Source organism: Thalia democratica, chromosome 7 (genome assembly GCF_965202585.1).
Source record: "Thalia democratica chromosome 7, ktThaDemo2.hap1.1, whole genome shotgun sequence".
Taxonomy (NCBI): Eukaryota; Metazoa; Chordata; class Thaliacea; order Salpida; family Salpidae; genus Thalia; species Thalia democratica.
This window is the reverse complement of record NC_139171.1, coordinates 41820431-41839122: the sequence shown is the minus strand read 5'-3', so window position 1 is coordinate 41839122 and position 18692 is coordinate 41820431. Positions and strand designations below refer to the sequence as shown.

Sequence of the window (18692 nt, the reverse complement as noted above, 5' to 3'; positions counted from 1 at the left end):
CATACATTTAAATTAAATTATGACTTAACTATGCTGTATTTGTAGGTTTTTATAACTTTTTCATCTAGATTTATTTATTTTATAGCATTACAGCTCAAATATCATTATTCTTTTCACTTTTCTGCAACGACTACATAAGTATTTAGTTTATAAACATTTAATAACATCTAATAATTTGATATAAATATATTAAAAATTTTTTTAATAATATATAAAAAAAGTAGAATGTTTTTTTGTCTTTCTGGATAAGTGCGTACTTAAGGCGGGGTGCGTACCAAAAAAAGTGCGTACTTAAGCGGTAGTCTACTGTATTTTATTATAAACTAATTTCTTTTAAGTTAGTATTTTTGATATGTAGTTTAAGTAAGTTTTAACCAAACCATTTGGTAACTAATTTTATTTGTTTTAAAAAGGAAAGTCTTTACTCACAAAGATTTGTTCATTGCAACTTGTATTTATTTATAAAAGGTTTGACAACTTTGATAGACTTTACTTTAAAAGCACTTTCCTTATTTGAAAGATTTCTTCTATTGGCTCATAAAAAAAACCAAAGTTCTTAAAAGGTTATTTAGGTGCAATAACTTGATTACTAGACGAAGTTTATAATTGTGTAAAAGTTAAATGAATGCCTGGAAAACATAAGCTAAATAAATTATCCTGGTTAATAGGAGAGATTAGAAAGTGTATAACGTAATAGTACTACTCTCGATTGATGACGTCACAAGCTGTGCGCACAAACCGTTGTGTTAAGCTTAACTGACGCGTATATATACGAGGTTTGTACACTTACTCTTCGTACTTGCTTCGGCAGTACATATACTAAAATTGGAACGATACAGAGAAGATTAGCATGGCCCCTGCGCAAGGATGACACGCAAAATCGTGAAGCGTTCCTACTTTTTTATTTAAACAACTTAACAACAATTTTCTAGTAGTATAAGTAAAAGGGTTGGCAAACTACGCACCGTCAAGTAGAAAGTGATAGCTCACAGTTTATATCTTAATTTATATAACTTTTGCTTAAATTGTTTGACAAAACAAACTATCCAAAAAGAATTTACATATATACTGTTAGTTTTATTGCGATTGTGCAACAATACTAGTAAGTTTTGCTGTTAAAAAAAAATTTATGTTCAGTTTGTTTAACAACTACTGATTTGACATTTTCAGTATACTTCTAGTTATATAAACAAAAGTTTTATGGCTTTGTAAAAAATAAAAAATATGTACTTATAAAGAACTTTTTTAAATGTGTTCATTAATCTAGTTTACTAATAGTAAAAATATTTTTAATGTTTATATAAAGTATTTTTTAAACGTTAAATGTCTCTTCAAGTATCTTAGATACGAACATTAAATATCTTTACTAATCAAGTTGGTTTAGGTTCTTATGTTAAATAGCTTGGTTGTTTGTTTTTTATAAACTTTATAATTTTTACTAAATTACTAATTAAATTTTCAAAAGTGGTGATACATTCTAAGATACAGTACCAGTATATCAAAAATAATTGAGCATATCCAACTTTAGTATAAAATAAATTAAACAAACAAAAACCACGCAAACTGTATAGCAAAATTAATAAATTGATAACTTATTTTTAAGTAATACGTATTGTCAATTCGTTAAAACGAGGATTGAAAAAATGCAACCAGTTTAAAAGCATTTTAAAGTTGGTGAGAAACTACAAAAAAAAACTATTGTTAAGTACTGTGAAGCTGCATGCGTGACATAAAAGTAACAACTAATTGGCAAAATTGCAAAATATTATGATAGTTAACTATTAAATCAATAATGAGTAGAAAATGTCTAACTTTCTCGTCGAGTGTAAAGTCTTGCCCTTTAACACATGCTTGCTAATAAAAAATAAATATAAAACGACAGTATTTTTTAATAATATAACTAAATACATTGGACTAAATGAAAATAATAAATGATTAGGAACCATTAAAAAATTACTGTCTCAGTCTTTTACAAAACACTAACATTGAAAAGATGTTCGTTTATTAAATAAACATAACCAATTCTTAATTAAATAGAATTCTATTAATTGGTCAAACTTTCAAAAACTGTCCAATTTTCAAAATCAAAAGAGGCAGACTACCTTCATTCCATCATTTTAATTTTTAAATACATTGGATTTATGAATGGACATTTCAATACAAGATGGTACGAACGTGTTTATGATATTTAAAAAAATCAGTTATTATAATATTAAAAGTTTTACAAACTGAAAACTTTCTATGGCTTAGAGTTAAAATAGTGTCTTAAAAATGTATCTATTCTTTTAGCATTAAAGTCTAAAAATATTAATTGCTACATATTTCAGCTTAATATGTATAGCAACTGCAAATATTAAAACTGATTAAAACTTTCTTTTGTATATCAAACCTAAAATCTAGTTTTTATTTATATTTTTTCTAAAACAAAATTTACCTCTATTTTTTGTTAAGGTATAGACGTGCTAATATTTTATAATATATAAATATTGTTTATTGAACGACAAAAAGTTGCTCATAATATTCGGTCAAAAGACCTGGTGTAAGAAGGAACCTTTCGGTTATCGAGTCTTGTGTAAGACTCGATAACCTGGACAAGACGTTAAAAGGTGTCCGTGGTGTGCGACTTCTCAACCAAAATGTTCTTTGTGCAGCAGGTTCTAGGGCCAAATATTTTGAGCGTCTTTTTTTTTGTCCTTCAATAAACTATATACAACTTGAATACAGTTGTCCAGGACAATGAAGTTAAAATACAATAAATAGCTATACAGTTGATAGTTTAAGATCTATTTACATATATTTTGAAACTAGTAAACTTAGTAGTTGTTTAGTTTCATTATTTGCCAAACTAAAAAAAAATCTGATGATAACAATAGTTTTCACAGCACTTTTCTTTATTTAACTAACTTGTGTTTTATTATGATAAACAAGTTTAGCCAGTTCCACAGAGTAAACAAGATTTAAAAAAGTTTATTTTTAAATATATATAACAGGCTTTTTATCTTTTTCTAATTAAAAAATTTAAACATGAGTCACTAATTAAAGAAAGGTTTACTAATTAATTTCGTTTAGCTCTTCATCAGAATAAACTTGCTAAAAACTTATACTAATATAGTGTAAATTTAGTTATAAAAAGTAATTTTGAAATACCTATCTAAAAATTGTTACGTCAAAGAGCATGAAAGCATGTTTAAAATGTTTAAATTGGAGTTGAGTTATACTTAGCTGACTTGAACTTGTTTATAAAACAAAACTGTTAAAACAAAAACATTTAAGATAGTAGAAGTTTTACCTGAAACAAAATTAAATAAAAGTACATTACAAAAATACAACAATAAACGACAACAATATTACTATAAACACGCTATTTATAAAGTTTTAAATTGTAAAAATATCTTTGTTTTTAAATTTTCGGTTCACGAGTTCTAATAAACAAAGATTCTAGAACTGAGAGATGGTAAGTGTTTCTCGCTCTAGGTAGAAATTTAAACCTACTATCCAGGTAGTTCTCAGCACAAACAGGGTTGTTGAGGAGGTGCTCTTGGATAGATGACTGTTCACCTTTCGGCTTAACGTCGTCATTAAAAATAAACCTTTTTAATTTTTTCGTGACATGCTGCTTTCGCCTGACGTGGAAACGTTGAGATGTTCGACCTACGTAGTCATTTCCGCAATGACATTTAAATATGTATCCTACATTACTTAACTCATGGATAGGTGTAGCATCTTTCACAATTCCGTTAAGCGGCGGTTGGTGTTGTACACAAAAAGTAGAGAAATGCTATTAAAGGTGGATTTTTCAGCTAATGAAGCTTGCTTAGCCAGTCTTATTGAGTTTTCACCCAAACAAGGAAGGCGGAGGTAGACTGGGCAAGGGTGTGGGCCGAAAGAGGGTAAGCAGTTCATTTTGGACTAAATTGCCTTAATTTTTTTTTGTAATTTACAGACATTATGGTTTAACTATTTTAAAATACAACAAATATCTTAAAATGTGTTTGATTATTATTATACTTTTTAAAATACGAGTTTAGCTAAAAAACGTTCAACTATTTGTTTTTAATTTTATTTACATTTTTATTTTATAAAATATGTTTAAAAACTTTTAATATAAACTCTAAGGTTTTTGTAAACTATTTCAACTAAATAACTTTCAAAGTTTATTTTACTCAGTTACTCATAGTTGTTGTTAATGATAGTACGAAATGTTATCAAATAAGTTAAATAGATCTTAACTTTCAAAATCTATTTAATTAAGATTGTTTCCCTATATTAAAGTTAAGTTAAAAACAATACTTACAATGTTCGACTAAATATATATGTGAATAATTTGTTTTCTATCAATTTAAATAATATTTAGTTGGTTTTTGCTTTACTATCAATAACTTAATTTATATAAACAAAATTTTTAAACTTAGTTATTGTCGTAAGTATGTTATTAAAAATTGATACAAAAACTGATGCAAAAAGGCCTTTATCAATGTTTAATAAAAAATGCTTTTAAAGTATATTAAACATTTACTAAAGTTATATACTTTTTTTGATAACAAGTTAAATTTAACACTACAGTATAGTACAGTGATCTTCACCGCGTTCACAGAAAATTTAGTATAGTAAAATGTTTAAAGTCAAGTTTGGCTTGACTTTTTCTATTAGAAAATACTTATGATAATATGAATCTGTTCTTAACAAGTTATTTTATATTATAAGGAACTGAAGACTTAAAAAAACATATTTTTAATATTTTTCTATATTTTATCTACATTTAGATATAATATAGTGTGCAGTAATTTTCTACTTTTTTAATTTGTTCCATTAATTTTGTGACTTTATTTTCCAGTAGTTTACTGTAAACAGATTTTTAAAAGGGTAAAGAACATTGTATTAGGCTACTAATCTATAAAAAAGAAAACTTTTGGTTTTAACGGTTAAAAAGTTCGTATGATATTAAATAACAAATATATATTTTGTTTATAGTTTGCAGAAATTTTCACAGCATTTGTAACCAAATTTTTACATAATAACTATTTATATGAAAAGTATTGTTGTTCTTTTTTGGTCATGTAAACTACTATATTAGTAATCTACCCTCACAACTATAGTAATGATGTAATCATAATTTTTAGTAATACATATAATAATAGTTGTATTATAATTATAGTTATATAATAACTATTACAGAACATCTACTTGTCGTAGTCGACTCTTGTTATACTATTGTTACCCAGACTAGGAACCTCACTGATTTCCTTCGAAATTGCCTCGGTCTCAGGCTCGACAATCTCATCAGATTCCAGGTTAGCAGTAGTCTCGGAACAACTCATTTCGGTTCGCAAACGTGTGCGTGGCGCTTTTAAGATTAATGCCTTTTTTAGAGGTTTTAAGGACATAACTTTATAATTTATACAACTGAATATAATAAAACTAAGTAGGGTTTTTTAATTATGTACAAATAAACGCAATGACAGCTCACAATAAGTCTAAACAGTTAAAGTTAGTAACTAGAAGAGAAACGTGCTCTGGATTCCCTCCTTGATGTGTCACTGGTCTCCGGTCGCTCAGTTTCTGGCACTCGACGTTTGTCCGTCTCGTGTACAGAATCTTGATGAATGTTTGCTTGGTCTTTTTTCGGTTCCTTTCCGATATCGGAGCGTAGCGATAAAATAGAATACTAAATAGGCACGATGATATAAATATGTATAAATATTACAATACAAGTACAATATTAAGTAGATACGATAATATAAATATGTATAAATGTTACGACGGAATTAATTAAATGTACGAAAACAACTTGTTCGTAGAAGTGTACCTAAGGTTGACGCCACAGTCTGTGTGGGCTTAAGCGTGGAGTTCAATGTTCAAATTGATCCAAAGAAGTTGTCTGCTACAGTATGCGTAGGCTTAGGAGTATGGCACGCTAACAACTCAAATCTAGTTGTTCGCCCCGTCGACGTTGTTGAATAAAAAGGTTTTCCCGGAGGTCATCTAGCTTTTCCAAGATGGCGACTTATGTTTAGAGCGCCAAGAGAAGGTTTTCCCGGAGATCAGCTAGCTTTTCCAAGATTGCGAATAACGCTCAAATTTGCGAGAAGCAGAGTGTCGCTTCGTGCTTGTTTCGAGGTGGAATGCCCGCTTCACGCTCTGATTGGGCGTATCTATAGTTTTTCGATTCTTTTTCTAGAATTTCCGATGGACTTTGGACTGTAGATCACGCAATCTCTCATTTGATTCTCTCATTTCCCTTAGCTAACAAGTTATTTCCAGTTCAATCAAGAAATCAGAAACACACTCATTATAAATTAACACTAATTTTGTTTGTGAAAAATAGTTTTTTTTGGGAATTAGTTTTACTATATTTATTTGTTGTTTTTTTAAAGGAAAAACATAATATCAAGTAAAAAACATTAATTTCTTTAAATTATCAAAATTTGTACACATAAGGGAAAATAAAATTTTGCATAAGTGTCAAACAATACTGTTAAAAACAGCTTTTAGAACTTATAAGTGTTTTAACTTTTTCTTTATAAAGAAATATCGTATAAATGTTTTTTATAGTTTATTTATAATACTGTCTTATAATGTAATCTTTTTCAAATCCCATAGAGTTTTTCAATTGTCTATCACTTTATTGTATAACAACTCGAAAAAGAAAGGCTAAAATGCAAACTTTACGTTAATTCCTAATAGTTATGAATCAGTTTCAAAAAGAAAACAGTTTTGTAAAAGTTATGAAAATACCTAATACATAATGACAAAACATACTGAGAATTTTTTATAATCTTATTGTTTAAAATTTTATGGAATATTATATTCTTTAACGCAATATTTAATTGACTTACGGAGTTTCACTGGTCATAAAATATGAACAACTTTACGGAATCAGTTTTTTACGCTGTGGGTAGATCAATAAGTATTTGCGTAGAAAAACAGTTGGTTTAATTTTCTAATGACATCTGCTTGTTTAATTTAACACCTTGTCATGTTATATATTGGCATGTAATTTTTTTTTTTAATGTTAGCAACACACAACGGATCTGCAATTGAAAAAATTATCGTTTTAGATTTTCTATTGGAATATTTTTGGCTAGAAAACTAAGATTCTGCAGCATTTATTGCTTCAATAAAATTTTAACAAGTTGTCTTCAACTAAAGCTTTACCTGCTGACTCTAATCGTCTTGAAGGTCATTTACCTACACCAAACTTTGATGCTTTTCAACTTAAAACATTAGCGGTAAGAGAAAAAACTTCTTTTTTTTTTACTTAGTTAAAAAAAGAAACTTCAAAGATTTATTTAGTTTAATTTTTACAAAAATTTTTTTTTGTTGTTTCTTAAATAAATTTCCATAGAATACGATAATTTAAACTCAAATTGGACATACAAGGTTTGTACTTCAATTTTTTTTTAATTTGTACAAAATTTAAGTTTTTAGAAATTATTTTTAGTTGACATATTCTTCTAAAACACCGTGTAAAACTTATCTTTTAAATGTTCATTAAAAGTATCAGAAGAACGGGTGTTTCTCATTACCAAAACTTTTATTTAACATTTACAAGCTGCAACAACTAAAAAATAATAACATGGGAGTATATCTTGCCTCATTCAAAACAAGCCTATTTTTAATATACAAACTAATATAAAAATCATTTTAAAAAACTACTACTTTAAATCTTTTTACATTTGATTAAACAGAATGTTTTTAAATTAAAACTGAACTATTCAATTGACAGTTGAGCAATATCAAGTTTTATTACCTATTTCCAGTTAAAAGCAATTTGGCTCCACAGTGCAACATCAGTTTATATTTTACATATCGGGGAAATTTTTTGTTAGTATGAATTTTGCAAAGTAGTTGTGGTTAAAAATATTCAAACGTGATTTTTTACTCGTAACTACAATAAATAAGTCCCTAAACTTTTAAAATTGGTCAACAAATTTATAGTTTAGGAATTCAAAAAAAAAAAATAACACTAAATATAAAGTATTTTGATTCTTTCTGACCTTTCACTAACATATTTTTAATTAAGTTACCAAGTAAGGTGTTATGAGCTTTATGTAGTGATGTTGATTTATATTTTATTTAAAGTAGAATGGTTCTACAAATAAGCTTATGAGAACGAGAACATATTGCCTATTTATAAAATGTTTTGCTGGAAATGAAAGCCTACAAACTACAGAAACTTTCAAAAATCAACTAAAATATTTGTAAAACAAGCCTAAGTTAAGCTATTTCAGTTTGAAATACAATAAACTGTAAAAATTTACACTTAAGAACTTAAAAGCTATACAAAAGACAATTTCAAGAAATCTTTAATTTCAAACTTAATGCTAAATAACATTTATATGTTTAAAACTTCATGATAAAAAAAACTTGATTAAGGTTAAGGACAGTCCTAGAAAATTGCAGCTAGTTTATTTAAAATTGTGGTACTTAAATGTAAAATAAATAACTTAAATAAAAAAATTACCTAGTATATATAAATGGTAAAAAGTAGTTTAAATTGAAAAAAAACTTCGATTACAAAACCAATAAAGCGACGTGAAAAAATCTCTGAAAAATATTTTAAAAATTTATCTAAATACTTTTAAAACTTAAAATTTACAGCTATACTGTACTAAAATGTTTAAAAATATATCAAAAGTTATAGATCAATAAGAAAGAAATGAACAAATGTGTTGAATATAAAAGTACGCATAATATCGCATTTCTACAAAATTTGAAAATTAAATTTTCACTATGTAACACCTTGAAAATTAACACTTTAAAAAAGTTTTGGTGTCTTTTCAATTAAATTATAAAACTAATTTTTAATATCTATGGATAGTTAATTTTTTCAACCAGAATTTTTATCAAATTTGAAATTTATTGATCCTTTATATTTAAATATTAATTCCCTATTTTAAAAATTATTAATTAAGCCTCAAAACTATTACATAGCTTCGATGGTGACACCTGCGTTAAAACTTGCTGCTTCTTATAATTTTTTCAATATAACGAAAATTTAATGAAAAGTATTTTTGGGATATAGCTTATATGATCCTTTCAGAGACCACTTTTTTTCATGATGGTCGTAATCTTGCTGGCAACTTCTCCAGCCGACTTTGATTGTCCGAAATACTCGCAATACTCCCCTTTGCTGTTAATTAGGTACATGATAATTGAATGGTCAACCAAGTAGTCCTCGTCTTCATCCAGAGGCCCTTTCGAATAATAAACTCTGAACGCTCGAGTCGCATCGTCGACCTGTTCTTTTGTACCCGTCAAACCTATGAAGTCTTCAGAAAAGTCCTGTTAATTGAAATTTAAAAAACATAATAAATATGAACGCTATGTTTAAACTATGATTTCAAAGAAGATACTTTTAAAGTTTGAATCAAATAGAATAAACCGTTATCTACGAGTTAGGTTAAAAGCCTTAAAAAACGTATAATTTAAAACAGAAGCAATTAAATTAGTAATTGTGCAAAGTTTTACTTTAGAAATGAATAATAACTCCTTATTTGATTTGTTAAGTACTTTATTTAATTATTTATTTAGTTTTAAATAGTGAACGATCTGTAAAAATAGTGTTAGATAATATACAATGAGCTACATAACTGTATAAGGGGTCATCAAATACTAGTTAGATTAAAAGTTTACCATTCATCTACAGTTTGATTCAAAAAATACAACTTTAGACATTTAAACTAAAAATCCGATTTTAAAAATCCAGTTTTCAAACAGTTTAAGAAAACTTACAGCCAAGTATTCTTTGATAGCTGCAGGATCGTCTCTGTCTGGATCGATGCTGATAAAAACCGGTTGAACATTCGGAAGATTTTTCTTCCTGTTCACAATGTCAATAGCTGTAAGCATCTTTTCGAGCTCTTCTGGACACACGTCGGGACAATTTGTGAATCCGAAGTAAATAAGCAACCATTTTCCAAGCAAGTCCTTATTACTGCACGGCTTTCCATTGTGATCTATTAAAGAAAAATCACCACCTAGTTTTGGAGTTCCGTAAGACCTGGAAAGTAGTGGTTTTGAAATAGAACTAGCAAATAATATTTGTGCAAACTTTTTAATTAATTAATATTAATTAATATAAATATTTGTATAAAACTATTTCTTCCTTTCAATGTGAGAAGAAAAAGCAAAGCAGTTCAATTTTTAAAATATACATACTGTTTATTTCTGTTATAAAAAAAATTGTGATTTAAAAATTAAATCTCATTTAAGATGAAAAAAAAGTACATCAAAAATAAAAATTACAACTAAAATAAAAATGTATATGTAAATATATAAGTCAATATAAAAGTTAAACAATAAAAAAAATCTACAAGTCAAAAAGATATATCTACAATATAAAAGATTATCCATTTTCAACATAGAAGAAAAGTTAAAATTCAAGTTTAACTATCATCAAAATGTTACATTAACAATTTACATATTTACTATGTGCTTTATTGAATGTTATTTAAAAGTTAAAATGTCAAAAAACATATGATTGCTAAAAAGAGTACTTAGAAAGCTTCTTTAAAAATTCCGTGAAGCTATGTTACTAGTTTTACAGAGAAACATACGTCAGTTTCAGTAGACCTAGTACCTCGCAAATTGTTATTATAATATTTAAACTGTAAAATTATATAGCTCATCTATATTACTTCACAATTAATTACTAATTTAATGAATTTAAATAAGGAGCTATTCTTTATGAACAATTCTATTTAAATAAAATAACTACGTTTTGACACTAATAAATTAAAAGAAAACTATAAGTTTATTTTATTAATTAAGCTAACTTATATAAAATATTTTTGAACAAAAGATATTTGAACAACAGTAAAAATAAAATTTATATTTTAAACACCATAGCTCACTTTATCATTTCCGTGTCGATTTTCTTGAGCCTTTTATTTTTATAGTGTTTCATCATTAATATACCTATACTTCCTATGCTAGCTGCAATTAAAACTTTTCTCCAGTCAAAAGCTCTGTCCATGGCGGACCCATCTTTATTTTGGCTACTTTTCGGCAACTCTGGCCCAGCTTGAAACTTGTGGCTCGTTGAAAATTTACAAACGTTCGTTTGGAAACAATTTAATGTTTTACTGTAAGTAGTTCTCTTTGCCAACGATAAAACTGATCGAAACATCATTTTCATAATTTAAAAAATACCTAAGCAAATTAAATTTTCAATAATTAGACAAAACAATCAATAAAACCAAAATGAGCAAAAAAGTTAAGAATTTTATACGTACATAATAATATACAGTAAAAAATATTTTATTCCTGAAATACTTTTCCTAATAATTTTACAACAAATCAAAGCAGAAGTCAAATGTATTACTACTAAATACTAAACTTTTTGAACAGTTTTAAGAAGAATAATTTAATTTTAAAACATACAAATGCTAAAAAGAAATTTTTATGAGGTATGAAATAAAAGATTGTTGAATAAAATAAATTTAAAGCAAAAATTAATGTTTCTATCATTTGAGAGGTTTCAAATATAAATTAACTTTTATATTTACATTTTCATTTAATTGATAACAACTTTCAAAAAGATAACTTTTAAGCTTTTTTTCCTTAATTTTCAAATTTTATATCATATAAAAACAATAATGAAGTATATATAAAAACTCTTAGACAAGTGTAAATAATTAAAATCTTACTAATAATAATTTGTTCGAAAAGTTATTTATGGAATCATTAAAAAAAAAAACTTAAATTGGTTTAGTTATAAAAACTTTTTGAGAATAAAAATAATATAATGTTTGATTAATAAAAAAACATTCTAATCGTAGAACTATAAGAGATTAGAAGTTTGTAAGTCAACCGTGTTATTGTTTGTACAAGTTACAGGAATAATTTGTGTTGTTGAACCTTGCCTCACGCAATAATCAAATGAACTAAAACCGTGACAAGCAGACCCTGTTGATTAAAAATAAGTCGCGCATAAAAATATACACAAAAGTTGAATAAAAATAGGGAAAAAAACAAACACTTTATAAACCTTTAATAATATCAATGAACAACGAAATTAAATAAATTCATAAATACTAAAAAACTGGTATTATACTATCGACATAATACATACCAACAACGCCTTTGTTATTAACAGCAACTACAGCTCCTTGAAATTCGGGATACTTTGTAGTTATTCGGTTTATTGCAACTTTGCAAGCTTCAATGGGAGTCTTACCTCTACGCATTTCTTCAACAACCTTTAAATGTTAAATTATATTTTTTCTACATGAAAATCACAAGCACTGATGTTAATCAATTACCCTGGTTAGTAACTTGGCTAAGATTTATGGCAAATAAATAAATTTAATAAAATATTTTTCTTGTAAGCTAATCTTAAAATGTGTCGTTACCAATTTTCTATCTAAAAATTTTTACTTTTATTACAATTGTAAATTTTTATTAGCAACAGAAAACTTTAAAAATGTTTTATATAGAATACCTATACTATACAAAGACTTAATACCATAAATTATACGAGTGTATAGTTTATAAAAATTCATACGACACAAAACATATCAGTGTTAATATAAAATAGAAATACATTTTCATTTTCTCAAAAATTTATTCTAATAAAATTTATTTATTTGCAGCACTGACGAGCTCTTTTGGTGTTTGCTGAATAAATTTTTGAGAAAACAAAAAAATATTTGTTAACCTTCTATGAAATAGAGATCTTGGTTTGTTTTCCAACAATCGATCCTATAATAATAAAATAATAATTAATTAGAATATATTTTAATGTACTTCTTAAGTCAGTTTTAATAATGGAACTTGTAATCAAAAAAGTTTGAACTGTGTTTTTCCTCAAGCAGCAGCAAAACTTAAAATTAGCTTAATTTAAATTTCATGGTTTGGTAAAAAACAAAAACATAATATTTAATGGCTTTGGAATTTTTCCTTAAAATAAAATACTTTATTTGACTTAATTTTTTTTTAATTTGTTCTAAAAAACTTTCGTTCCTTTTAAAAAACAAAACTTTGTTTTTTGTAAGCAAATCTTATAAAATAGGAAACTGTACATGACTTTTAGAAGTAAAAATTAACTTTTTCTACTTTAAAAACCTTAAATATTTAATTTATTTCCAAAGTAGTTTTACAAGTATTATTAAATTAAGACCATTAGATTTTTTACTAGATAATTTAATTTTTTCGATTGTAAAAAACCTTTTTAAAACTGACAGTTACTGAGTAAAAGTAAAAGTTAAAAAACTAAAATTTAACACAAAAAAGTAAACGAAGTATAACAAATTTGTTTACTTATTTTTAGTTCTTCTTCTGTAGCTACTTAGTCAAAAATTAAAACTTTTATACTTTAAGTTAATTATAAAAGTTTTATTATTTTTATTAAAAACAACAAATGTTAATTAATACTTTTTAATATAGAATTGTGTACAATTTATCATTAGAAACTATTTTAATGTTTACAAGATTGCTAAAAACATTAACAAAATTCAATTTTTCTTACTAAAAATCAGTAAAAGAAGATTTGTTTTTAGAGAGTAATAGAAGATTTGTTTTTAGAGAGTTATTCAAATTATGATAATATTTAGGTAAAGATATTCAACACTCTCTTACAAATTTACCATATCCCTATGATTAGTTTTTTACTTTTCAAGTTTTTTTTAAACAGAGAAAAATATACAACAACCAATCTAAAAAAAATTTACCCATTTATTAATCCTAAATACGGTAAGCCAACAGACTTTAATTAATTGAATCTTTTTATCAACAAAAGGTAAATTTACAAACTAAATAGGTAGGAAGAAATCTCATCATGACGTCACCATCTCCAGTGGCAACCGCACCACCAACTTCATCATCACAATAAGCTCCAGCCCCAGCAATTGGAGAATCACCAACTCTTCTGTTATCAATATACAAGGTTTATAAAAAGCAACAACTTTCTCAGCACATAAGTATTTAAAGAAGTATTTAAATTTCAATATATACTATAAAACTAAAACTAATTCTACTTAGTAATTAAACTCAACATATTAAAGTTTCAATACTTCATAAATCTTATTTTATAGATTCATTTAGTGACATTGTAAAGATCTTTCGACTAAGACTTTTTTAACAGAAATATCTTACTAAAAGTAAACTGAGAAAAAAAAACATCAACAAATTTATAGATAATAAAATAATGTAATATTCGAGTGTTTAATTTGAATTTATATTTAAGCAAAGAGTAGAACAAAAAATCTTACACTAGATATTCTGGGATTCAAAATGCAGAGAAAAAAAATAAAAAAAGGTCTTAAGTACTTAGGGTAGTTTAAAACTTAAACTAGATGTTTCAGGTCTGTTATGAAGAGTAAAAACTAAAAACACAAATGCGGTCTGCATATACTTTTATTTTTGAAATTCGGTCCGCGACAAACAAAGCCTTCCGACCCCTGTTTTTAGCTCTTGGTTAGTTATATATTCAAATTGTACACTCGATTAACACGTCATTATATATTCTAAAAATATCTAAATGTGTTTATTTCAGTTTAACTCAACTAAGATATTTTTGTTCAAAATTCTTAGTCGAAACAACTTTACAAAAAACTATTTATTATGAAACGTGTGTTTTAAATGTTTTAATAAAACTATGCACCAGAAATAGTTTTATTATATTTTGTCTTAATTAGTTTAATATGTTTGAACATGTGTAATTATAACACGAACAGTCTCACAATCAGAAAATGTTGAAGGAAAAATCAGAGAAATCAAAACTATGCAACTGATAAGGAATATGTATAGAGACAATGGTAAAACTGAAAACAGCAGTGAACATTGAGCAATATATTTGGTTGTGGAGACTAATGCTTAAAAACATGTAAACAAGACATAAAAGATTATTTAATAGTGATTATACAAATTTAAAACAACTCTTTCAAAACAGGTTCAAAAAATAGTTGATACAAATGTATACTTTAATATTAGCTGAAAACTTTTAGCTCGAACAAAAAATAAATTTTACTTAAAACAAGCTTGTTTTTTTACCATGAAAAAAAAGATATTGCAAAACTAAATAATTCTAATGTAATTTCCAGCACTTTTTAATTTTTATTTTAAATATTTTTATAGTTTATAGCAATTCTAGTTCATCTGTAAAAAACATCAGATTAAATTAATTACATTACAATGATTAACAACTATTATCTAAAAAATGTAATTTTTAATTTAGTTTTCATTAATAAACTGACTTAAGACCTGGGCTATTTTAAAAGAAGTAGAAATTGTTTTTGGTAAAACGTATTTTTTTTATTAAGACTGTCTTCAACAATACACATTTTTGTTTGTAGATTAACTTAAACACAGTAAAACTAAAATGTAACATTAAAAACTAAACCCAGGTATTTTGTGGTTAGCTCCATTTGTTGACGTACCAACTGCAATTCGCCCATCATTGTTAACAGCAATCATTCCAATAGTATCATGATTACCTTGATCAAAAGTTGGTCGGTTCCATCTTAAATGTTTACTTTCTTCAGTATTTACATTATAATCAGGTTTGTATGGGCCACATGATTTGGTAGGATCTGGTTTTACACTAGTTCTAAAATTTGGTTGGCAATTATTAGTCTTCCAATCGTTCCATTTCTGATAGTTTATACAGCTAGCATTTAGAACTTATAAAGTCAACAGAACTTTAGTTTGTTTTAAATAAACAGAAGTTGTATAATTTTTTAAGGTTAAATTTAAAGAATCTCATTCAAACTATTAAAGATGTAAATTACTTTTTTTCTTTAAACTAATAAATGACATTTTATAACATACCAGGGTTGCAGTTTACCCAGGCAAATGACTAAAAACTAACCGGAGATTATTTAAGTCTTTAAAAATTTTATACCTTGCACAATTTACTCTTACCTAGGGCTTCTATATATAAATTTCCAAAATTATTTATAGCATAGTTGTAATTATATGCTTACAAACTCTGGTTTTTAATACAATGTTTGACATTATTTTTCTGTAAAAACTTAAAAAGTCAAAACATTAAAACTTTAAACAGTATGTGTGTATAGAAAGTTTAAAAAAAAAACTAATCTTTATACAACTTTAATTAGTTTCAAATAAGAGATTACTGATAACTATAACCATTGACTGAAAAAGTACTAAAAAAGTTTAAATCTAAAGCTATAGTTAACTGTTTAAACTTAAATATAACAGTCTAGAGCAATTGTATAGCACTAACTTCATTTATGACCTTAACTCATAAAAAAATGTTATCATCGTATGTTTTTATTTCAGCAGTCCGATAAAAATATTATAATATTATTAAAGTAAAGCTACCCACAAAGCATAAAATTTATAAATCTCATCTAATAAAAAAAAAACAGTGTAATTTTTTTCATAGTATATTTCAACTAGCTTGAAAATATTTTAGAAAAAACTAAATAGCCTGAGTCAGTATGAAACTTTCAAATAATCATTATAAATTCAAACTAGCTAGAGTTGTTTTACAAATTAGACTAGCCTGAGTGTGTGGTTATACTGTCATCTTAAGTAAACAAATTAAAAATAACTACAAATAAAGAAATTTCTCACTTTTAATGAGGTACTGGTAGAAAGACTTTCTTCTTTGAACCCCATTTCGACAGCAAACTTTGAAGCTGAATCACCAACCAGCAAGGTGTGTTTGGTGTTATACAGTACATGCTTGGCAACTTTTACTGCTTGCTTTATTCTACGCATACCTCCTACACTGCCTATCTCCATTGTTGTTCTAATTAAAATACAACACTTATGTAAAAATCTAAATTTATATTGGATTATTTGAAAATTCTTAAAATCCTTAAGAAAAAAATAGTCAAGTTCAATTATTTGCAAATGTAAAAATTTTATTGTTGGCTTTGAATAGTTAACTGGCTTAACTTAACACAAAAATGGTTAATGTACTCACCAACTTAACGAAATAAACATTAATAGGCTTTTAATTTATATTAATAATAACTAAAAACTATTATTACGTTTCATATATTTAACTACAATGTACTTTCTATAAGTATTTTAAAAAGAATAAAAAACTTTATTTATTATTTTGATATCTAATGATGTTTTTAAAAACTCTGTAGCAAAAAGAAATTTCAAAATTAATAAACTAAAAATTTCATAAGCAGCTAACGACCGTTCAAATAACTAAGCATCTTAATTTTACTATATAAAAAAGAAAACCGTAAGATGGCGGATAATCTAAAGGAAAATGTTAGCTAATTAAAAATTATAGAAAGGATCTACTTTCCAGTGATCAATTAAAATATACAACTAACCCGTTCATCACCATTGCGTCAAGAGTAGTTTCTCCATCTTCATCCGGGGATCCACCGAAACCGACAGTCCCATCGCACTGATCCTCTTCACATTTCGTGCATCCATCGACAACTGCTTCAACTGGATCACCGGAGCTTATCAGGCTCTCATAACCTTAATCAAACTAATTCTATTATTTAGACCTTGGACTACATAAGAAAATAAAATTTCACTTAGCTTTCATGTTTTCTTTTAATTTTCTTTGGAAATTTTGTTAATTTTTTTGAAATTTTTAAAGTTGTATGGTTTAATATTTTGGTAATGTGCCAAAATCTTATTATTACAACAATTAGTAGGTAATAGGTAGAAAGAAGAAACAATAATAAAGAGATATAAGTTCTCAGCCAAGTTCAAACCATAAATATTATTAATAAAACGGTCATAAAGAATTTTATAAAAAACTTCATCATTTAATGCTTTAAAGTACATAAATTTATTAGTTTCTATCTGTGACAAACAACACCTAGTTTTTAATAAAAAATATCTTATAATGTAATTTACACACTAATAGACTTGGAAAACATATTTAGGACAATAAAAAAATCAAATTGAAGTAAACCTGCATCAGTAGCTTGTGGCCACGGCCATGTATTTATGACAATTGGCAAAGATAGGCTCATAATATGACTGCAATGAAGTAGTATGTAGAAAAGTGAAAAAAGTTTTACCATTTTTAATAAAACTTTATCATTCGAATGGTAATTGAACCTTAATTTTTTCAACACTTTTTTAACAAAAAATTTAGAAACTATGAAGTTATTTAAAGGTATAATATGAATACTAAAACTTACGATACGAACGTAACCTTTAGGTTTCAATTTGATGATTAAATTAAATTATTTACATATGTTGAGTACACTATATTCGCTTTAATTCTTAATGTCTAACAAATTATAATATTTTTAACTAATTTTAATATTTTAAAAAGAAATATTTTTTCGTAAACTCTTATAAATAACCTTTTTTAACTTAAAATGGTTACAACATTAGCTATTTTACATCAAAAATTACTTTTTTTTAAATTAGTAGAGAACTAGTTAAATTGTTCAATAGCCAATATTTAATATATTTTAATCGTAATGTCTATGTAGATCATTTTAAGTTTTTAAGCTTGTATTTAAAAAAAAACGGGTATTAGAGTTTCGCAAAACTTTTGTGTGTCATTATTAAATTATACAAAACAGTCTGTAAAAAATAAAATAGTTCATTATATATTAAATATAGTTTAATGTTTGACAAATAAATTATTTTTACCTAAAATACTCAATCGAAAAAAATCGACTGTATATGCAATATAAGCAAAATACAAAACTTAAAGTAATATCTTTTTTATTCATCATGGTAGCAATAAATGCAAAATTTTTGCCTATACAAATGAAGAATAAGAA

At 26.0% G+C, this 18692-nt stretch overlaps 2 protein-coding genes and 1 non-coding gene across 3 annotated transcripts; 1 reads left to right on the top strand and 2 right to left on the bottom strand.

Annotated features, from left to right (window-relative positions):
• Window positions 1–795: 795 nt before the first annotated feature.
• On the top strand, window positions 796–902 carry LOC145841773 (U6 spliceosomal RNA). Its single transcript, XR_014370150.1, has one exon. It is a non-coding gene; the product is annotated as a U6 spliceosomal RNA (small nuclear RNA).
• A 7634-nt stretch (window positions 903–8536) lies between these two features.
• LOC145840499 (cytochrome c oxidase assembly factor SCO1-like) lies at window positions 8537–11148 on the bottom strand. The gene is made up of 3 exons (XM_082947783.1): window positions 10857–11148; window positions 9736–10003; window positions 8537–9285 (listed from the first exon to the last, which is right to left on the bottom strand). Exons 1-3 carry the CDS (start codon window positions 11138–11140, stop codon window positions 9040–9042), a joined length of 798 nt encoding a protein of 265 aa, XP_082803909.1. The 5' UTR covers window positions 11141–11148; the 3' UTR covers window positions 8537–9039.
• Window positions 11149–11696: 548 nt separating this feature from the next.
• LOC145840383 (N(4)-(Beta-N-acetylglucosaminyl)-L-asparaginase-like) lies at window positions 11697–18002 on the bottom strand. Its single transcript, XM_082947629.1, has 7 exons — window positions 17864–18002; window positions 17265–17418; window positions 16543–16720; window positions 15344–15594; window positions 13756–13870; window positions 12077–12203; window positions 11697–11910 (listed from the first exon to the last, which is right to left on the bottom strand). The coding sequence occupies exons 1-7, from the start codon at window positions 17973–17975 to the stop codon at window positions 11786–11788; spliced, it is 1062 nt and encodes a 353-aa protein (XP_082803755.1). The 5' UTR covers window positions 17976–18002; the 3' UTR covers window positions 11697–11785.
• Window positions 18003–18692: the final 690 nt, after the last annotated feature.

Excerpts from the sequence above, each read along its gene's own strand:
- LOC145840499 (XM_082947783.1), bottom strand. The coding sequence starts at position 11,140 with ATGAAAATGATGTTTCGATCAGTTTTATCGTTGGCAAAGAGAACTACT. Across the intron at positions 10,004-10,856 it reads ATCGACACGGAAATGATAAA|GTCTTACGGAACTCCAAAAC; the intron begins GTGAGCTATGGT and ends ACTACTTTCCAG. Across the intron at positions 9,286-9,735 it reads CTATCAAAGAATACTTGGCT|GACTTTTCTGAAGACTTCAT; the intron begins GTAAGTTTTCTT and ends TTCAATTAACAG.
- LOC145840383 (XM_082947629.1), bottom strand. The coding sequence starts at position 17,975 with ATGGTAAAACTTTTTTCACTTTTCTACATACTACTTCATTGCAGTCAT. Across the intron at positions 13,871-15,343 it reads GCTAACCACAAAATACCTGG|AAGAGTTGGTGATTCTCCAA; the intron begins GTTTAGTTTTTA and ends TATTGATAACAG. Across the intron at positions 11,911-12,076 it reads TAATAACAAAGGCGTTGTTG|GGTCTGCTTGTCACGGTTTT; the intron begins GTATGTATTATG and ends TTTAATCAACAG.